Genomic DNA, 22,701 nt, shown 5'->3' on the forward strand with positions numbered 1-22,701 from the left:
GGGGGCGCACGATCTGCATTTAGGCCCCTGGGGGACTCTTTCTTCGTGCCCAGGCCTGGACCTCTGCAGAGAGACCTCCACGCCAAGAGGGCAGAAGACAGATCCACCAGGAGACCGCAGACCACTTGCATGAGCTCCTGCCCCCAAAGAAACGCCATCACGAACTCATATGTCTCCACCCGAGGTTTCCTACCAGTGAAGAGAAGGAGGAGTCCCGCCATACCGGAAGGGCTGCCCCAGAAGTCTGCAAAGACAGGGAGCAAGGAGGGCCCTCCGTCGCCCTCTGCAGCTCCGGTGGTTTCCCAGAGGAAAAGCCAGCCTGACAAAGATGCAGAGGCAACAAGAGGGCAGAAAGGGCCCTGGAGGAAGGGCTCCCGCACATCTGACAGTCCCAGGCCCCGAAAACGCAGGATTCCTCTGCTGCCGCCCCGGCAAGGGGAGTCTCTGAGGCTGCCCCCAGGCCCTGAGCTGGGTTTCCCTATCGCCACTGAAGACCTAGACTCCGAGAAGGAAGCAGCGTTCCGGCGCATCAGCAGTGAGCTGCAGGGTGAGACCTAGGCCATTGGGGGCCTGGGTACCATGCAGCATTCCTGTCCCTTTCTGCTGCCTGCCACAGGGGCTGCTTCTCCGCAGAAAATGTTTCATAGTTATTTCTATTTTAATATGATCATGGTACATTAAAATGTATTAGTGCTTGCCTGTGAACACTAAGGTCACTTGTAATTTTCTATATTGTTCTATATTTTTGTGACTAAAGGCATTACTTGGGGGAATTAAAAGAATATCTTGAAGCGATTTTGGCTTTTGATCTGCCACTAATTGCTATTTAACCTTAATTCAGGGGTCGGATTCTTTGACCCAAGGAAACAGAATAGTATAAAAAGAAAGAATGTGAGTGTCAGATGGTGGCAGTGATTAAGTATAGCAAGAGACGCCTTTGCAAAAGTTACTGTTGGTCCCAGAAGACTCTCACTTAGCTGTGTGACCCTGGGCAAGTCACTTCACCTAAATCTCTGAATTATAGGGCTGTGCTGATGATTTAAAAGTGACTGAGCACGGTGGACACTCGGAAATCCTGGGTTCTCAATAAAGCCACTGCCCTGCTCTTTGGTCCTTTGGAATTACTAGATTAGTAAAATTTATACTTGACAGTAATTTTCGCTTAAAGTTTATTTTGTCTATTTCATCTCAGCCTTTCGGCTAAGATCAAGTGTAGTATCTGTTCTTGTCAATTTAAATAGCAAGAGAAAAGAAAGGAAAATAACGGGCATGCCCCCACACTCTTCAGACAATAGGAGCCTCTTAACCTGTTCCTTTGTCCAGAGACACAGGCCATTTCTCAGTGAAGGCCTCTGCCATCACTGAGGTTGCAGGGGAGATGTGGTAACTGGGGAGAAAAAGACCAATGGGGATGACCCCCTCACTCCTCAACATCCAAGCCCCCCACTTTCTCACTTGTCTGGCTAGAAATAAAAGGTTGATCCCATGGTTTTAACTTTCAGCTGTTGCTGGACTTTGCGTGCCTTGCCTAAGCTGGGAGACAGAGGCAGGAAAAAAACCCCACCATAATCACCCTGTTATGGGCTGTTATTCAACTTTGGACTTCCAGGCCCCATCTGCCTGTTAGCGTTCACTTCTTAGAGTTTCAAGTGCATGCTGTTTGTCCTCTATCTTGCCCCACGCGGCTCTCAAGCCCTCGTAATATGACCACATTTCTCGTGCCACATGTAAACATTCTAACACTTTGCAGATACTGAATTAAAAATCTATTATTTACATTGACTTCACCATTTTCATTTTCCTGGTGTGTTCAGTAGAAAATTCAAAATTACATATGTGCCTGGCATTATGTATTTTTTGGTGAGCAGTGATCCAGAGGATGGAAATGTATGCCTCCTTCGACTCCTTAAACTTAACCCCACTCTGGGGCAATGTCCCAGCCAGGCAGAAACTGCAGTGTGTCTTGGAGAAGGTCTTTTGCATTGAGATAGTAGGATGCTCTTTTAGCTTCAAGAACTTGGATGTTGTTGAGTTTAACCTGGTATAAGTTCAAATTAGAGTGTTTTAATTTTAGGATGTTAAAGGTAATCCCCATGGTAAACACAAAGAAAATAGCTATAGAATAGTCCCAAAAGGAAGTGAGAAAGTAATTTAAATATTTTATTGTAAGAAATCAGCTAAACACACACAACGAAAGATAGGAATGCAGGAAATGAGGGGCAAAAAAGCTTTGGGCAGATGGAAAAGAAACAGCACAATAGCAGAAATAAGTCTTTTTTTTTGTCAGCAATTACTTTAAATGTAAATGCATTAAACTCTCCAATCAAAATACAGAGATTGGCGGAATAGGTAAAAACATATGACCCAACTATATGCTGTCTACAAGAGACTTAATTGAGATCAAAAGAATGAAGCAGGTTGAAAGTTAAAGGATAGAAAAGGGAATTCCAAACTCAGTGAGAAAACTCAAATAGTAATCAAGAGAGCAGGAGTGTCTATACCAATATCAGACAAAATAGGCTTTGAATTTAAAATGGATCAAAGAGTTAAATATAAGAGCTAAACTATACAAATTTCTGAAGAAAAAAAGGGATAAATCTTCATAGTCTTGGATTTGGCAATGAACCCTTAAATATGATAGCAAAAGCACAGGCAACAAAAGGAAAAAGAAATTGGACTTTATCAAAATTAAAATCCTTTGTGTTTCAAAGAACACCAACAAGAAAGACATAATACAACCTTCAGAATGAAGGAAAATGTTTGCAAGTCATATATCTGATAAAGCCTAGTATTCAGAATATGTAAAGAACACTGGCAACTCAACAATAAAATGTCAAATAACCAAATTTTAAAAATGAGAAAAAGAATCTGCATAGATACTGCTCCAAAGAAGACACAAATTGCCAATAAGCACATGAAAACATGTCCAAAATTATTAGTCAAAATTATGCAAACTGAAACCACAGTGAGATACCACTTCATACCCACTATTGTGCCATATAATTTTTTTAAAAACAAGGGTTGGCAATGATGTGGGGAAATTGGCACTTTCAAGCATCGCTGGTGCAAATATGAAAAAGAAAATAGTTTGGCCGTTCCTCAAAAAGTTCAACACAGAGATACAGTATGGCCCAGGAACTCCACTCCCAGGTATATGTCCAGGAGAAATAAAAAACATATGTTCACACGAAAACTTGTACATGAGTGTTATATTGTCATATCATTATTCATAATAGCCAAAAAGTGGAAACAACCCAACTATTCGCCAACTGAGGAATGGAAAAATAAAATGTGTTATATCCATACAATGACTATTATTCAGCCATTAAAAGGGTGAAGGACAGATACATGCTACAACCTGGATGCACCTTGAATACATTTTGCTTACTGCAAAAGTCAGACACAGAAGTCCGCACATTGTGTGGTTCTATTCATATGAAAGGTCCAGCATAGGAAAATCAATAGAGACAGAAAGACCCAGGGCTGGGGTGAAAGGGGAGGACAGAATGAGAATGACTGATACTAGGTATGTGGTTTCTCTTGGGGATGATGAAAATATACTGGAATTAGAGATGTTGATTGCAAAACCTGAGTACACTAAAAGCAGCTGAATCACACAGTTAAAAAAAAATGTGAATTGATGGAATGTGAATTATATCTCAATCAAAGGATAATATGACAACATTTTTATAGTCATTACTCTTGATCAGTTTCAGGATGGAATTCTCACAGTGACTTCAATGGAGTGGCTTGTATGGGATGATATTTGAGGCTCAACCCTTTGGGACCAGATGTTCATTTTGAGCTGTTGAATGACGGTGAGGGCCAGCCAGTATATTTTCTTCACGGAGGATCAATCCCCATATGTATCCTTGGTTTGAATCCTTGTCTTTTTCTCTTCATATTCCTGAAACAAGTTCCTAGGAAATACAGTCACAATAGTGAGAGGTGTTGACATCTTCCTGGCAAAAGTCTTAACTTATTCAGAGGTCAAACTTCAGAGCTCCTTATTACTAGCTGCCCGGGGAGTCCCCTGAATCAAAGTAGGGCTTATGAAGATGGACCTTGCATTTTAGCGTGCACTTAAAATACCCAACAGGCTGATCACATGGGGAAAATAACTTTATTTACATGAGACAAGTACAAAGTCAGCACAACACAATGAGGGAGAGTATGGGTGCTGGTGCCTGATGGCCTGAAATCAAATCCTATTTGAACGCCACGTGTACCTGGGAAGGTTAGTAACTTAGCCCTTCTGTTTCTCAGTTCCCTGGCCAGTGATATGGAAATATTAGTAGGACCTGCTTATTCGTATTATGTTCTGAGGCTAAAAATTAGTAAATACAAAGCCTGAAGAAAAATGATGGGTACTTACTTCATAAGTGCTACCTACATAAATGTTCAAGTATTAAATGCCTGGAAGAATAAGTAGGTCGTCTCCAGAAAGGGCACCTAGGAGGCTACAAACAGGAGGATAGAGCCTACTTTTTCACATTGATGACATGAGTAAGAAGTTTTAGAGCTCATGGAAAGAATATTATTTCTTGTGATGCACTGTGGGGTGGGCAGAGTAGGGGCTGTGACCCATATTTTATGGTTCAGGGCACTGAAATTTAGACAGATTGAGTAACTTGCCCAGAGTCACAACACTGATGAGTGATGGGTCTGAGGCAGGGGAGGGATAGAGATTCCTGAACACATGGACATGAGATCATGCCCTGGATACACAAACCAAGAGCTCTCCTCACTCCCTTTCCCACATCCTCCTGCCCCAAGGATGCTGCAGGGAGACAGCTGGTACTCGGAGGAGGTGCCTGGCCCAAGAGAATGGCTCAAATCTGGACCTACCTCCTGGCTCTACGTTTCAATCCCTGACCCCAAATACAATGTCTTTCCCCCAAATGCAGACCCCCTGATGGACCGGGGTATCCAAATATGTGTGCATCTCCCCTCCCTTCCCCCTCAGCACTTGATTCTAGCAGCTGATTTGCAGTGAGACTTCCTGGTGGTCAAGTGACCACCCTGAATGACCAGTAGTCTACTTGACTCCCTAACTGACTCAAAACCCAGGACATTCCAAACCAACTGCCCACATGACAGTTGCACAGAGAATTAGCATCATCTTCAACTGATCAAACCTGGATGATGAGCAGTTAATATTCATTAGCTGGGAACAGGGTCTACTGGGCTGGTGTTTTGGTGGCTTAACAGATGAGGTTTACAGGCCCCCAGGGTCTCACTGACTAGAAACTGACCAATCGTCTGAGCAGCTTGGACTAAGGCCTGCCTAAGAGCGGGCAGTGGCTGCACCGGCTCTGAGTGGGCACCTTCCCTGCCCAATCCTCCCTCAGCCAGACCCAGGCTCTGCTGTACAAACTACAGCCATTGCTCCTGAATCTACTTGCTGGTATTATTTCCACAGTACCTTCAATGGAGTGGTTAGTGGGGGTGCTATTTGTGTCCCTACCCTGTTGTTTGGCCAGATGCTGATTCTGATGTGCCTGAACCACCGCTGCGGATGGCCGGCAGATTATCTTGATCGCAGATGATATTCTTGTGCATCCTGTGTTTGACTCCTTTATAATCTTCCTTTTCTTCTTGGTACACGAGTCATGATCCAGGAAAACACAACAAAAACTGAGAGAACTATTGATATGTTGCTGGGAGAAGACCATGCAGAGGTGTCAATTCATTCCCAGGTCACACGTCTGTTCTCTTTGTTCACCAGCCTCCTAGGGGAGTCTAGGGGAGTCAAAGTGAATCGAAGCTGGGCTCAGAAGAGGGTGTTGCAATGTGGTGTGCAGTTAAAATAGCCAGCAGGCTGACTGCACGGGGACATGACTTTATTTAGTGAGATAATACAGAAAGGGAGCACAGCACAGTGACCGACAGAGTGGGGGCTGGTGCCTGATGGTCTGGATTCAAATCATACCAGAAGCCACGTGAACCTGGGAAAGTTATGCAGACCCTCTGTCCTCAGTTCCTTGTTCTGTGATAACGGAAATGTTAATAGGGCCCACTTATTAGTATCACATGATGAAGCTTAATACAGCAAATCAGGTAGACCCTGATGAAAAATGATGGTTACTTCATAAGTGCTACCTAAGTGTACAAATATTAAATGTCTGGAAGAATAAGCAAGAAATGTGGTAGTGCTGCCTCCAGAGAGGGGACCTGGATGCCACAGGGCAGGGGAGTGGGGAAGGTTATGGGTGTGATGCTTTAGAGCTTGTGAAGAATATCTGTCATCATCTCCTGTGATCCCCACATCAGCCCCGTGGGGAACTCATGGCAGGTGCTGTGAACCATATTTTATGGTACATGGCACGAAAATGTTGAGATTTTAAGTGACTTTCCCGGAGTCGCAAAGCTGATGACAGATGGATGTGGGACAGGAATGTAGTTGGTTCCCTGGGAGAGAAATCCCTCAACCCCTGAATCCTCTAGATGGTGCTCTGGACCCCTGAGCCCAGGGCTCCCCTCCCTCCATGACCCCAATCCTCCTGCCTGCCCCATGGTTGCTCCAAGGACAGGAGGGGTCTGAGCCAACAGGAGGGCCCATGCCTGACCTGCTGCCCCCCTTACATGTTGATCCCTGACCCCACAGCTCTTAAATATCCCTGAAAGAAGGTCCCTTGAAGGATCAGGGGGTCCCATCTACGTCCCTCCTCCCTCAGCGTCTTCACACACTGGGTGAGCCTCCTGGTGGTCTGACCAGTGGTCGGCTTGTCTCCACGTGGCTCAGAGCTCTGGTCTCTCCAAGCCAGTTGCCCACATGGCACGTCTCCAACAAATTAGCTTGGTCTTCAACAACCAGCCCTGGATGCACAGGTAGTGCTGATTAATGAGGACAGTGGCCTGCTGGGCTGTGCTTGGTGGTTTAGTGGGTAAAGCTGGCGTGACCCACTGTCGCCTATTGATGTGAGCAACTGTCTGAGTAGCCTGGGCTACGGCCTGGCTGGGGAGGGGCCGTGGCTGCACTGGCTCTGAGGGCGCACCTTCCCTGCTCATCCTTCCTCATCAAAAACCAGCCCCTACAAACTCCTCATCCATCCCTAGACCCTGCAGTGGCACAGGAGAGAGGCCCATGCCCTTCTAGAGGGACCCCTCCATAGCCACAGCCTAGAGACCCCATCCCAGGACTGTCTCTGAAGATGACCCAGGCCCTCCTAATCTCTGTCACCAAACGTTCATTCCACTAACCCGATGGCATTGTCCCTTCTCTCCACGTTCCCAGGCAGCACCCAAACACCCAGTGATCCTGTCCACATCAACCACTGGAAATACCGCCACGAAACCCTAGTTTCCTTCCTTTCTGAAAACCTCTAGATTTAGACTGCTAATATTTGCTTTTGGATTTTGACATCGACATTCAGAAGTGTTTAGCCTGTAATTTCTCCTGTCCTGTAATATCTGCTGCGGGTACGACATCAGTATTCTCCTGGTCCGATGAAAGCAGTGTGGGTGTGTTCCCTCTGTATCTGTTCTCTGGAAGAGTGTGTAGGAGACGGGCATCGTTTCTGTCTTAAATGTTTGGTAGAAATCAGAGGAAGCCACCTGGCCCTGAAGTTTGTTTTGTGGGGAAATTTTTTTGGCATCTCTTTCTAATTGAAGTTTCCTTGGTGTATTGTACAGGGCACAGATCTTAAGCGTAGAGCTTTATGGTTTCTTGTAAATATAAACACATCTGCTACCAACACACAGTTCAATATACAGGATGTCCCCAGCACCCTGGCTGCCTCCTGTAGAAGGGGAGAAGAATAAGTGCTGACTTATTCGGTTATAAGAATGAAATCAGTTACTCCACGTATATTCCAAGTGCAGTGATTTACACACAAATAACTCAAAATGAGTGTGGCAGCACAATCAGAAAGTAGTGGAGGGTGCTGGAGGGCTGGGAGAATCCAGTCCCTTTGGGATTTCCGCTGTGGAGGTCGGGCCAGAGTAAGGAAGCTGAGGAGCTTCTCAGAAGCATCTGGGCTTTTACAGAGGGAAAAACTACTGCTCCCCAGAGTGGAGCGCCCATTGTAATTCACTGAGCCCTCCCTTTGCGGAGGGTGCTTTTCTATACTTGTGTGTTATCTTACATAAAAATGTTTAAAAAAAAAAAGATCAATTTTGCTTGATGTAACAGCCTTTCACTGTTAAAAGTAAGACCTATATCTAAAATTTATGCTAAATCTGTACAGCTCCGACAGGAAGTAACCGGCACTCACTAGCTGACTCAGGAGCGGAGGGGGAGCAGAGAGGCGGCCCTCCTTCCTTGGACTCGTGTCTCATTTAAGCTGCCAGACGCTGCGCAGGCTCCATCCCCTCTGAGTCTCAGGCTGAGGCCTCCAGGTCACAGTCCTCACAGGTGTCAGACCAGAACCTGCCACACAAAGGCAGGGACTGGAGTCAGTGGGGAGGTGGGCTTCCTGGGGTCGGTGTGTGGGACCCAGGGGGCTACTCAGACCCTGCAAGTCACTTTGGGCCCTGACATCCCCCAGGGCTCACATCCCCAGGGCACTGGGGTCTGTTTGCTGCTCTTTGCCAAGTGTGTTCTGGTAGCAGAGAGACCTGTCCTACAGGGGCGATTTAACCTGGGCATTTGGCCGGGCGGTGTTCAAGTGACTGGTCCCCTGAACAGTGAAAGTGATGCAGATGAAAGGGGAGGCTCTGGGGCTACAGGGTGAAAAGTGTGGGTCCCTCCCACCTGGGCGCTGTGAGGAGTGGGAGGTCTGATGACACAGGTGAGAGTAGTGACCCTGTCCCTCCAGCCCACACGCAACACGGCCCATCATGAGATCAGCACAGTGGAAGTGGGCAGAGAACCGCAATGTTCCCTTTTCCCCTAAGAATCATTTTTCTTTCTTTAACACCCCAGCCAAACTTGCCTGTGCTTTTTAATTTAAAAATATCCTGATGCTGTGGTCATAGAATCATAAATTCTATAGCTTTGCTGTATCCCAACATGAAAAGTTTGTAGAAGACACTGCTTTTCAGCGTGTAATAAAACCAGATGTATTTGTTATCTAATTTTAAGGTCATAATTAACTTGGAATCCTGGCCCTTTAACTCATCCTAAATTAGCATTGCTTTGAATTGCCTTCATTTTGTGTGTGTGTGTTGTATTCAATTTTAACACATCTATGGAAAATCTATAGAACCTCAGGTTGAGAAATGGTGCCATGAGGTGACCCAGGCCCTTCAGTGGGGCTCCACAGAGGCTGAGGGGTCCCCAGGGGGTGGGCAAATCCCAGCCAGGTGTGGATCCTGCAGTGTCCCCTACCGGATGCCAGGGCTACCGCGTGCCCACAGGGATGCAGCAGCGCTGGGCCAGGTGAGCTGTCTGCTTGCGTGAGAAGAAGCCCCGGTGCCTCTGTCCTCCTCACCCTTTCCCCAGGACGCCTGAACTGGGGGGTACCAGGGCCACTCCAGATATCTCACCACACTTGGTGATTAACTGGGGATGTTGCCTGCTGACCTCGGCGGGTTGGGAGGGCAAGGCTGGGTCCTGCAGAGGGAGATGTTGAATCTCACCAGGGACACTCTTTACAAAGAGTGAACAACACCTCCAGGAGTGATGTATGTGGTGACCCCACAGACGCCTTCGGCCCCCCATCTAAACATAAGAGCCTGGCATCTTCAGGGGTTCTGTGGAACAGGGACCGTTCCCTGGCGAGATGCACTCAGGTCATCCTCCAGTTGCCTGCGCAGATTACCACCATTCTCTTCTCTCCACCTTTTTGTTCACATGCAGTGGTGACCACCTCCTTGCTCTTCTCTGGCTTTTGGGTTTTCCTGAAGCGCAAAAAAAAAAAAAAAAAAAAAAAAGTCAGGGATGGCAAGGGAAGCACATACACTTATTTGCCTTCTGCTCTTCCTCCTACCCTCTCCACGCTCACATTTCCTCTTCTTGTTCTTCCTCATCCTTTTACTTCATCCCTTCTCTTGAATCCAGGACAAGAGAATTTCTTTTTTTTTTTTAATTGGATGAGTCAGTCTTCTTTTCCTTATTTATTTATTTTTAACGTCCTTATTGGAGTATAATTGCTTTACAATGGTGTGTTAGTTTCTGCTATATAACAAAGTGAATCAGCTATACATATACATACATCCCCATAACCCCTCCCTCTTTTGTCTCCCTCCCACCCTCCCTATCCCACCCATCCAGGTGGTCACAAAGCACCAAGCTGATCTCCCTGTACTAAGCGGCTTCTTCCCACTAGCTAGCTATTTCATGTTTGGTAGTGTATATGTGTCCATGCCACTCTCTCACTTTGTCACAGCTTAACCTTCTCCCTCCCCATATCCTCAAACCCATACCGTTTTTATGCTAAGTTATATTCTACATGTACCTGGAAAAATGTTAAAAAGATTTTTAAAGAACTGCGCATCTATTTTTGAAGCTGATTTGCGTGTTCAAGGCTTGCTAGCACTTTATCCATCTCAGTGCTATTTCACTTAGTAAACAAATGCAGTTGCCATAATTGCTGCATATGTGTCTGTGTTCCCTTCTAGGCTATATGTTTTTGAAGTTAGAAACTATATTTATATCACAGCCCCTATGTATAGCACAATATCCATTGCTAATTCAGATTGTGCTTTAAGATATGAGACAAAATTTAAGACTTTTATTATAGTCATAAACATCTAGCAAACTAAGCAGAAAATAAAAACGAATTTTCAATGGGTTGGCCAAGAACAAAAAAGAGAGGACTACCTAGTGCAAAATCATATCTCTAATAACTACTGTTGGATTTAGAGCACACACATGCTAAACTTATTTTAAAATATCTTCTCATCAAAGATTTGAGGTTGGACCTGAAAAAATTATATCAGAAGTGAAAATAATTATGTGGTCTGACCAGCGTGGATCACACAAAGTAAGTGTATACTATGTATAAAGTAGATAACTACGAGGTCCTGCTGTATAGCACAGGCAACTATATTCAATACCTTGTAATAACCTATAAAGGAAACGGATCTGAAAAAGAAATATATATATCTGAATCTCTTGGCTGTACACCTGAAACACAACATTGTCAATCAACTACACTTCAAGTAAAACAAAACAAAACAAAACAAAACAAAGTAAGTGTAAAGGGAAGTATAGTTTTATAAATTCACCTCTGATATCCCATGGACCAACTGAAAGACAACAGAAAGTACAACTTTCAAGGAGACAGGACATGGCCAGCAAACAAGGCCATTACCCTTGGTAACGGTCATACCTGCCAAAAAATATACAGACTAGCCTGCATTCATGAATACATAGGAATTCTTCATTTATCTGGCATTGTTAGGCAATGAGGTATTGTATGTTAGGAGAAGTTTTTTTAAATGACAAATTGAAGAGGAGTTATTTTAACCTTCACTAGGTAATTTTTTTCTAAAATTAAGAAATGTATCAACTGGTGTATCTAATGTTGTCGTGATAACTCGGGGTCATCAGTTCAATCAACGTTTGCATGAATAATGCAAATGGAAACAAGACAAGCATGCTTACTGAAACTGAAAATGACATGCCACTGGCTGGAATAACTGATGAGAGAGCAAGAAAAAAGCAAAAATGAAAACAAACCGTGATCAAGAAACAATCAGTCAAGTTCTGACTTTCTGTACTTAGTTTCAAAAAGAGATACCACAAATCCCAGCGAGAGACTCCAGCATCATTAGCTGTCTTTCTCCTTTGTTTCCACCTTCCTTTCCTTTTCCTTCTATCCTAGATTGTTCCAGGCAGTGCTTATAGCTGCTTGCAAGACAAATTCTAATACTTGCTTTCTCTCACACAAACTTCACAATATGTCCATGTGATAAATAGTATGGAATTAAAGACAGTTCATCACAGGGACATCTCCTATGAAAATAAAATTAGAAACTAGCTTCTAAACATGCAGAGAGAAGGGCGTGGTGTCAGGCACTAATTTCCTTGCGAATTCCTCTCTATTTCTAATGACGTTCTTCTTTACCAAAATCCCTTTTTATTGGTGTCCTGTTCCAGACTGCTCCACTCCACCCATCCTCATCCTGTAAAATACATTCGCACTCTTTTGTGACCCTACTTATTTGCCCATTAAAGAATCAATCATAGAACTGTCGGAATTAAATACAGAGTGAAATTAAAATACTGGAGTCACTTGGAGGGTTTAAGCAGCTCCACCAGAAAATACTGGGCATGGATTTAAAAGAGGCTGCGTGGGACTTGCTCTTGTCCAAGTTCTTTCTCAAGAAGTATCTGAAATAAGCCTAAATTCAGAGTTAATCAGACTGGCCTGCTTTCTCAAGTGGACTGGAACTCATTGCTCTTTCCCCTCAACTTCCTGATGTCAGTGGCACTTTCCGGAGATGAGGTGGACTTCTCTGCCTACTGCAGAAGCTCAGTTCCCCCAGGAACCACTCCCCATCTGAATCCCACACTGGAGGCCAGATGCCAGCCTTCCCAGAACATTCGTGGTCTCATTTCAGTTTTTGACCTGCTCATATTGAGTCCCCGTAGACTCTTTCTCAGCTTGAAATCTGATCTTCCACCCCTTTCCCTGACCTCGATGGTTACCTGCCTATTTTAGGCCTCGGGTGCTTTAGCTATAAAATGATATAGTTGCCCTTAATTCTAAAGTCTTCTTTCTAAAGCTCTACAATGTGGCGGCTCCTTGAAAATGTTTCTCTTTGCTGGTTTTAATTTTGTAGAGAATTAAAACCCCAGCCACTCTAAAAGATAGTAAGTTGCATTGGATAAGGAAAGTGTGCTCTTGTAGTTAGATTTAGAGGGATGGAAGACGACTTAGTATGTTTTAAGATACTCATGATCGATTCTCGTGAGAGTCGAGGGAAGAGAGTTAATAAAATACCAAACGACTGTGACAAATTAAGTTCACCAAGATGTAGATGATTAGTTACTACTTGAATAAACCACACAAATCCAATTCAAGTTGTCCTTTATTTTTCTAAGAAGGATCCCAGTGAACTGAGTCCCCTGTTCAGTGACTCCACGTTCAATGGCTTAGTCTTTAAAAACTGTTATGTTGCTGGAAGAAATATTGCCCATCAGTCCTAATTGATGTCTACCTATCACGCACATTTGAAATAAATTTATTACTTTGACTGATCTCAGTGTAATACATTCCAAAGGGGCAACGAGCACATGAAAATTTATGAAGTCTCCATCTTCTACACTGAAGTGTGCAATAAATTACGTATTATTTGGCGGTGAAATTCACAAGCCATAGAAACCACGCCATTAGCAATGTATACAGTGGTAAAGAGCAGGTAATGAGAATGATATAAAACAAAATAGACTGTGTATGTTGGCACTGCTGCCAATAAAGCAATTATTAAATGCATTCATATGCATCTACGCTAGGTAAGCTCTTTGAGGGCAATTGCTATGAATTCTACATACCTGTCAGGATACTATATATAGCCCACTTTCTATGGCCTTTATTCAAAGACGCTGAGAAAGGGTTACTCTGGGTAAATTCAGACCTTTCTCAATATAGAATTTGGTCAACATGCATTCTGAACAGCAAAATTTCACAGTATTTTCCTACACTAATTGCCACCTCAGCAAATGCAGGATTAAGTATAATGGATTATAAGAAGTTAGAAAGGAAAGAAGGAAGAAAAGAAGGAAGGTAGAAAAAAGGTGGGTATGGAGTACTTCAACATTTACATAAAGAGTGGACCTAAAACTAACCTGAGGTTTCCCTGAGCTATTAGCATACGCTATAGAAACTTAAATGAAAAAATAAAAAAAAAACAGCAAGGGAAACGCAAAGATTCTTTGTTATTTCACTTTACTGCATACACACGTCCACCTTAAAACAATCTATATGCTTATATCCAATAAGAGAGCATTGTTTTGCAAGGCTATTTGGCTTCTATCAGCATGTAAAGGTCGGACAACTCAACTTTAGCAGAGTTAGCCTTCAGGTGAATAATTGCTTCTTTCAGGTTGCGAGCAGTTGAATTTTCCAGAAATGTTTCCCAAAATATGAAAACTAAAAGAAGGGTCCTAGGACAGCGTCCTTTAGAAGTTTTATAGTATCAAGGCTTTTGGAGGAAGAGAATCCTTGTCGATTATCAACACAGTGATTCCAAGCAGGTCAATTTTTGCTGAGAATATTATATAACAGAACCCACTTCACCTCCATTATACTGACAATGATCTTCCTTACTTCAACCTTGTGCTTCTTATAAAGTTGAAAATACTGAGCCAAGAACAGACAGTGACAATGCCAGAGACTCAGATGTACCTATAGGTGCCTTCAGACAACATCAGCCACCCAGGCTAAAGTCCTGGTTTAAAACATCCCAACATGAATGAATCTCAAAAACCATATGCTGAGCAAGTGAAGCCAGATCAGAAGGGCACCGACTGTATTATTCAACTTACATGAAATTCTAAACTGGGCAAAAGTCATCTCTAAAGATAAAAAGCAGATCCGTGGTGGCCTTGGGGTGGGAGATGGGGATACTTTTGCAAAAGCCTAGGAGGAAACTTTCTAGGGTTTTAGGATTGTTATCTATCTTTATGGGGGTGCTAGTTATACAAATGTATACATTATTTAAAAGTCACTGAACAGTTGACTAAAAATGTTTGCATTTTATTGTATGTAAATGATACCTTAATAAGGTTGATTACAAAATGAACCAAAAATAAAACAAAGCAGAAGAGAAACCTCTCAAGACCTCAAAGGAAATACACTGTTTTCTTCCAGGGTACCAGACTGGAAATGAGGCATTGGTCTGTTCTACCCTCAGATTATCCCTAGGATTATCTAGTCTATTTTAAAGCACTAGAGTCCCCTATCAGGAAAACTCACCCCATGTTTAATTACTTTGATTTCTTCTGTGCCTCTTCTCCCAACACAGTGAAGCCATTCACAGAAGAAAAACCACCTTTTTCCAACTTTGCATCATCACATATTCTTTCCAAAGCTATTATGTATGGAAGAAAATTTGGCTACACTTTGTAAAAATCTAGCTATTTGAGCCTTACAAATCTTAACAGTTAACCTATTGCCTCCACTGGAATTTGGAAAAAAATTATTTTGAAAAGGAATAGCTGAGACTTGACAATTTTGTTTTTTGTGATTTTCTCTTCCCCTAAGAGAGAAGTGAGTAGGAATGAGAAACACATACATAAAGGAAAAAAAATTATCTTGCTGCCTTTGCATGGTTATAATTTATAGGAGGCCCTTTTCAACAATAATCTATTATCAGAATCAATAAAATATAATCTCCATGAAGGCCAGGCCAGGATATTTGTCTCTTTTTCAGCAGATTGCAATACAAACCACATTCATGGATATGCTTCTTGATGATCTTTGTAATACTGTAACAGTTGACCATTTCCTCATGCCTCTTCACCTTAACTTCAACCTGGTTTTTAACTAATGACCTCACATTTCCTTCTCTAACACTTGGTTGTGGGCCTCTTTTCCAACTCCAACTCGCATTTCACTCCGGAACCAAAGGAAGACTCACACCTTCCTGCTTTTTAGTGATACCTCAAGGTCATTACCATATTGTGATCACCGTGAAGAATAGCCATACAATTGTTATTTCAGAGCCATCTGACAGTTTGTAGCTCTAAAAATTAACTAAGGACCGCATTTGTCAAAAATATCCTAGTTTAAGATTTTGGTAATACAGCAACAGTAATTCCAAAGTCATTATGCTACAGTTGCAGATTAAATAGACTAGAGAAAGGAAGCTTGCCAGATGGTGGTTTACATTATCTACAGACTGTCTCGGCTCAAGGTTAACTTCCCTGGGAGAAAACCCATAAACCCAGACGCATCAAAAATAACCTGCACGTGCAGAGGGGAGACAGCTTTGCTTGTCAAATTTTACATTCTTTCTGATCTCTGGGCCCTGGTGATTTATCTCCCATGGAATGGAATAAGGAGGGGAACAAGTAGGGACATTCCCTTCGAGCAGCGGCCGCATGCCTGGCATGTCCTTACCTGCTTTCAAGGCTGACTGCTTCCCACACATATGTTGCCTTTTTTAAGCCTCAAGCCCTCGATCCTTTGCTGAAATACAATAATTTCATTCCTATGGTTTTCAATACCAAAAACTCAACCTCCAGGAGGGCTAAAGTCTAATTTGTACTCCAAACCAAGTAGCAGTGCAGTTCGCTACTACCGAGGCTGAATCCATAAAGACTTCAAGACCACGTCCAGAAGACAAGTTATTATATATAATACCCTAGAAGATCTGAAACATAATTATCATATACATAGCTGGTCCTTCAGAGCTTTTTACCTATAACATGTTTCTTTGATGAAAGTTATTTAATGTACTGGAGATAACTGTGACTTACTGATCAAATATTTGAATACTTATACTTATCTGGGATTTCATTTCTGCTGAAAGAAAAAGGAAGAACAGGACTCACTAAAAAAAAAAAAAACTTTAGAAATGAAAGTAAAAATCTTATCACACACTATGACTTTTGGAAGCAGCATAGAGGGGCAGTCAACGGTAAAACACTGGTGAAATAGGTCAACACTCTAGGCCAAAAATCCATTATTATTATCATCAGTGACAGTACCACAACTGTGCCCTTCAGAATTAATAATCACTCCTAAGGATCTTCATTTGGCACCAGATGATGCGTTTAAGAGAAACGCTCTGGGAGGTTTTGAATCAGACTTGGTTTTTTGTTAGCCAAGTTACAGGAGAATTTTTAAAGTGGAGGGAGGGGAAGAAGGAAACGGACCAGGAAAAGAATTTAAGCCATCATCTATAAACCAACAAAGCACTGATAGTTCCAAACATTATGTCAGACACTAAAATGACTGATATAGGCTCAAGTGGTTTATAAAACCTATAAAAAGACTACACCAGCAAAGTCCCCATTTATCTGTAGAGTTCAGAAACTAAAACAAGGAATATTATAGCTTAAAACCTTATCTCAAGAGAATCATATACACTTCACATGAATAAAAATACCTGAAACCAAACATTTTTAAAAGCTCCAATACCCAAAATATAAAGAAAAATATTAATTCAGAAGACTCAATCAATCCATGATAATCACAAAATGGCTGGGCAATCTCTATCTCCCTTCCACACTAACCATCCATCCCATGGAAGACCAAGGGAGATCAGACCTTCCACACTTACCTTCCAGACCTTCCAGACACCTGGCTGCTGCAAAATTCTATGGAGACTCCTTGTGGAACAGCAGTTTCCCATCTCTTGTGTCTCTCCCTATCGTGATCATGATCATGCAGGAAGCAAGTCTGGCTGTGCTATTTCTTATCATTGTCTGTCACCCATCTGCAGCATGGTATTGTACAGATAAGGAAAAAGTAGTTCCCTTTCCCCCAGAAGGTTGAGGCTCAGGTACAGGGTAATTCTCCTGTGCACACAGTCATTATTTAGGCCGACTCAGTGACTTCAACAGGCTTAATCATGTGATCAGGTTTGTTGCCAGCTGCGTAATGCTCCCACATCTGTAGATAGAGCCGCTCTAGGTCCATTGTGTATTGTTTGGTGTTGAACAGAGGGCTAGATGTTCTCTGCTTCCAGACTTTGCCACGAAGTTTCTTCAGGTATTCTAGATCAGTTCCCAGTTTCACAGCTATGTCTTCATATTCTTGTCTATTTTGAGCAATAAGCACAAGACAGCCTAAACAAGTGAGCTGGGAAGCTGCAACTCGGGAAGCAAGAGTCTCTCCTGGCATAGTCACCATGGGTGTCCCTGACCAAAGGACATCCATCCCTGTGGTGTGTCCATTACAGAGTGGAGTGTCCAAGCAGACATCAGCCAGCTGGCCTCTCCGAACATGTTCCTCTTTAGGAGCAACAGGTGAAAAAATGATACGGTTCTGGGGAAGGCCCATATTTTGTGCATACTGTTGAATATTAGGTTCTCCTACTGCTGGAAAATGCAACAGCCACAGTACACTATTGGGAACACGCTTCAGAATATTTGTCCACATCTGCAAAGTAGATGGGTCAATTTTATATAACTGATTGAAGTTACAGTACACAATGGCATCTTCCGGTAACCCGTACTGAGAACGTGTGGTTACAATAATGGTACGGGGAACCTCCTCTCCAGTGGCAGCCTTAATGTTGATCTGGGTAGTTGCCAGTCCATTGCTAAGACTGAATCCATTAATTGTTATCTGAATTTGTCCTCTGTTAATCATTTCAATAACTGCCTCTGCAATAGTATTCATAGGAATGACAGGCATATTAAGAGCCGTATTACTGCTGTCTGCATTGTCTCCTCCATCAGGACATTTCATCTTGACAATCTGCACATTGGGGAGACTATCAAGAAATGCTTTGAGGTCGATGCCATTCAGCATAATCCGATTGTCATAAATGTGCCCATTGGACTGAAAATCGATGACTGCCTTCTTCTTCAGGTGAGGGAACATATTAGCATGATCACCAATAAAGAAAGTATGGGGCATATAAGCCAGTTTCTCAGAATACTGCTCAGCAACTTCAGCAGGTGAAGTTTCCTGATCTGTGATGATATAATCCATGAAAAACACGCCACTGGTCCCAGGGTAGCCCAGCCACATTGCCTGAATAGGAGCTGGCCTGAGAGCAAAGAGTTCATTTCGAGCACCCCTGGTATAACCATTCATATTTACAAGGATGTGTATACCATCTTGATGGATGCGATCAGCTGCTTTCCCATTGCATGGAATCTGAGAAAGATCAATGAAATGATGGGCTTCTGCCATCACCTTCGCTCGGAAGTTTGTGCCATCATCTGGGCTCAGGGCATAACAGAATACCTCAAATTTATCAGGATTGTGCATGCCTGGAATAGACTGCATAAGATGAGAAGTAGGATGATTCCCAAAGTCAGAACTCACGTATCCTACACGCAGTCGACCATCACTGAGCTTCAAGTCTTTTGGATGTTCGTACGGTGGTTTATGAAGGACACTGATCTCATCCAAACAGAGGTTCCCATGGCTCTCAGCAATAGCCTTCCTGAAGCCATGAGAAAGAGGATAGAGCATACTATGATGAGGCTGCACAGAAGGCAACCTATTCTTCTCCAGCTGGTCAGCCACAATGCTGACCAACTTCTTCATTCGCTCATCATAGTCTGTCCAATCACAGACAATCTGCAGGCAATGAGCCAAATCACAATAAGCGTCAGGAAAATCAGGTTCAAGCTTCAGAGCAGTGCGATAAGAAGCAATTGCTTCTGGAATATTCCCTGAATACTTGTGAATGGAAGCCAGATTGCTGTGGGCATCCGCAAGTGCAGGGTTAATCTGAATGGCACGAGTATAACACTGCAAGGCTCCCTGAACATCCTGCATCTCCTTTAGAGTGTTTCCCATGTTACAGTAGGCATCAGCAAAGGTAGGACTGATTCGAACAGCCTCCTTATAATGCATCAGAGCTTCCTGCAGTTTTCCCTGCTGCTGCAATACACTTGCTAAATTTGAATGGGCAACAGCAAACTCTGGGAAGACTTCTAATGCTTTACGATACAAGCGAACTGCCTCTTCAATGTTCCCCTGGTCTCCTTTGATATTGGCTAGGTTATTCAGAGAGTCTGCATGGGTGGGACACAGCCGCAGAGCTGTATTATAACAATCTTCTGCTTCGGCAACACTGCCCTTCCCTTCCAGAGCGTTGGCTAGGTTGCAGTAAGCATCAGGGAAATGTGGTTGCAATTCAATAGCTCGCCTGTAGGTGTCTATTGCCAGATCTATCAGGCCTTGCTCATAGTATACACAAGCCAGGTTGGCATGTACCACTGCATGATTTGGGCTCAAGCTTAGGGCACAAAGGTAAGCTGCCACAGCTCTGTCAAAAATCCGTGCGTCTTGCAAGACATTTCCTAAATTGATATAAGCATCCAGAAAACTGGGGTCAAGGGTGACAGCCTTTTCAAAGCGATGAACTGCAAGCCAAATCTCCCCTTGTGCATTGAAAACACAGCCAAGATTACTCCAAGCTACTGCAAAGTTCGGTTGCGTCTCCATTGCTTTCAAATAACATGCCTTGGCTCCTTCCAAGCGACCCAGGGCTTTGAGCAGGTTCCCCAGGTCACTGCGAACACAGTACAAATCAGGATTGCACTGAAGAGCAGAGACGTAAGCTTGTACTGCCCCTTCCATGTCGCCTGCTGCTACCAAAGCGGCTGCCAGGTTAATATAACCATCGATGAAATCTGGTTTGAGATGCAATGCATGCCGGTAATGCTCAATTGCTTCCTGCAACTGCCCTCTTTCCTTGTACACATTCCCCAAATTCGAATAGGCTTCTGCCAGAAGAGGGTTCTGTTTAATTGCCAGAGTACTAAAGTGGGCAGATCTGTCCAGCCTTCGACACTGGAAGTGTAGAGATGAAAGTAATAAAAGTACTCCAGTATTGTCTGGCTCTTGTCTCCACAGCTGCATGCAGTGTTTCTCAGCTGCCTCAAAATTTCCTGCCTGATATTCTCGATGTGCCAACTCAGCTAACCCTTGGAAGGAAAGCATACGTTTCGTTGGTTCTGTGCTGTCGGCCACGTTGCCCACAGAAGACGCCATCTGGAGCTTCTGCAGAGAGTGATAAAAGGGGGTAATTGAGTCCCGCTGCCGCCACTACTGGCAAGAATGTTTCTAGAGGTAGCAAATACGAGGGCAGCAGCCGTACCACTGCTTTGGCAGGCTTAAGCGGCGGCGACAGTTACAGGCACCGAACCTTAGGAACTCTGGTTGGCCATCTACCTCTCACGCTCTTGACATCTTAATTCTTAACCCTGCCCTCTTCCACCATTTTTCTCCTAATCAGGGAATAAAAATTACCTATACACTTGCCTTAGAAGAAATCAAAAGTCAGTAGTCCAAACACTTTTCAAAATTTTGTTTTCTGCCTAGTTGGAAAGGAAATACATGATTGACTTTACTTCATCATTCATACAGTCAATGTGGAAAACATTAGGGCCGTGAATTTCAATACAGTAAGATCAGAAAATTTTAAATTGGCCTTCCCAAACCACTAATAAGTAACCGATGTTGTATATAATGCTAAAATCTTAGAGACTGAGTTTGATATTTTAAAAGTTCTGAAAGGATTAGTTAATTTCTCCTCATCATATTTCTCATGCCTCAAACCTGAGTATTACTTTTTTAAAAATAAATTTATTTATTTTTATTTATTTATTTTTATTTTGGCTGCATTGGGTCTTCAATAGTGCGTGCAGACTTTCTCCAGTTGCGGCGAGCGGGGGCTACTCTTTGTTGCGGTGCCCGGGCTTCTCATCACAGAAGCTTCTATTGTTGTTCCACAACTCTATGGGTTCCTTTTTAGGTCCTATGAAGAACCCTAGAAATTAGTTCATGTAATTATAGGTTTTTGAAAATTGTCAAAAGTGAGATATTTTCACTTCCATCAGGTAAGACCAGCGTCTCTTTCTTTGCCAATTTTCCTTCTATCCTATTCCGCTATGTTGGATCATATTGGAATGGCCACAGGCTTTTTTGAAATCTGGCTAAGGAGATTTTCTTTTGTTCTGTGGTACGCGGACCTCTCACTGTTGTGGCCTCTCCCGTTGTGGAGCACAGGCTCTGGACGCACAGGCTCAGCGGCCATGGCTCACGGGCCTAGCCGCTCCGCGGCATGTGGGATCTTCCCAGACCGGGGCACGAACCCCTGTCCCCTGCATCGGCATGGACTCTCAACCACTGCGCCACCAGGGAAGCCCTAAGGAGATGTTTTAAGTGAGGCTATTATGTGATTTTCAGACACCACCATATGTAATTGACTATATACTATCGCATTACAGGAATAACTTCCAGTACTCATACTGACTACTCTACTGACTTAACTAGCACAAGACACAGAAGCATAAGGACAAAAACCACCTTACAATATAGCCATGTCTTGCACTTCACAGCTCTCAAAGCATGTGCGTTTGAAGAAGAAAAAAAGAACTGAAAAGTACAAAACCAGAAGCTATTCTGTGGAAAATTATTTCAATCATCAGGCATGTGAAAGATAAGTCAAAGATTCAGTTCTCATCAATGCTTAGTCAAAACGGGAAATTTTCTTCTGTCAAGAATATACTCCAGGGGCTTCCCTGATGGCGCCGTGGTTAAGAAGCCACCTGCCAATGCAGGGGACAAGGGTTCGAGCCCTGGTCCGGGAAGATCCCACATTCCACGGAGCAACTAAGCCGGTGTGCCACAACTACGGAGCCTGCGCTCTAGAGCCCGTGAGCCACGACTACTGAGCCTGCGAGCCACAACTACTGAAGCCTGCGTGCCTAGCGCTCGTGCTCTGCAACGAGAAGCCACCGCAATGAGAAGCCTGTGTACCGCAACAAAGAGTAGCCCCCACTTCCTGCAAGTAGAGAAAGCCTGCGCACAGCAACGAAGACCCAACACAGCCAAAAATAAATAAATAAATAAATAAATAAAAGAATATACCCCATCAACAATGTGTGTAATGGAATGGTGTGAATGAGTATTTTATCAGAATTCCTGTAATGCACAAACCTATAGCAGTACTGAAATCAGTAATGCATTTATAATAGTAAATATTTATGAGGAAGTAATCCATAGAGGTTTTCTCAAAGTTAACAATGAAAATTAATGTGACATTATCAATAATAAATTGTGAAGCTGAAATAAACTTTTCTAAACTATTAATAACTAGAAGCAAATTCTAATCAACCATGTTACAAGAAATCTATGTCTATAAACTACAAAGTTTATTTCTTAAAATTTTATT

General features: G+C 43.1%; 1 protein-coding gene across 1 annotated transcript; it reads right to left on the reverse strand.

Annotated features, from left to right (window-relative positions):
* Positions 1-15,797: 15,797 nt before the first annotated feature.
* On the reverse strand, positions 15,798-21,684 carry LOC307181160 (UDP-N-acetylglucosamine--peptide N-acetylglucosaminyltransferase 110 kDa subunit-like). The gene has a single exon (XM_079946600.1). The coding sequence runs from the start codon at positions 20,514-20,516 to the stop codon at positions 17,376-17,378; it is 3,141 nt and encodes a 1,046-aa protein (XP_079802726.1). The 5' UTR covers positions 20,517-21,684; the 3' UTR covers positions 15,798-17,375.
* Between the last annotated feature and the right edge of the window lie 1,017 nt (positions 21,685-22,701).

Source organism: Stenella coeruleoalba (genome assembly GCF_951394435.1).
Source record: "Stenella coeruleoalba genome assembly, contig: scaffold_404, whole genome shotgun sequence".
NCBI classification, from domain to species: domain Eukaryota; kingdom Metazoa; phylum Chordata; class Mammalia; order Artiodactyla; family Delphinidae; genus Stenella; species Stenella coeruleoalba.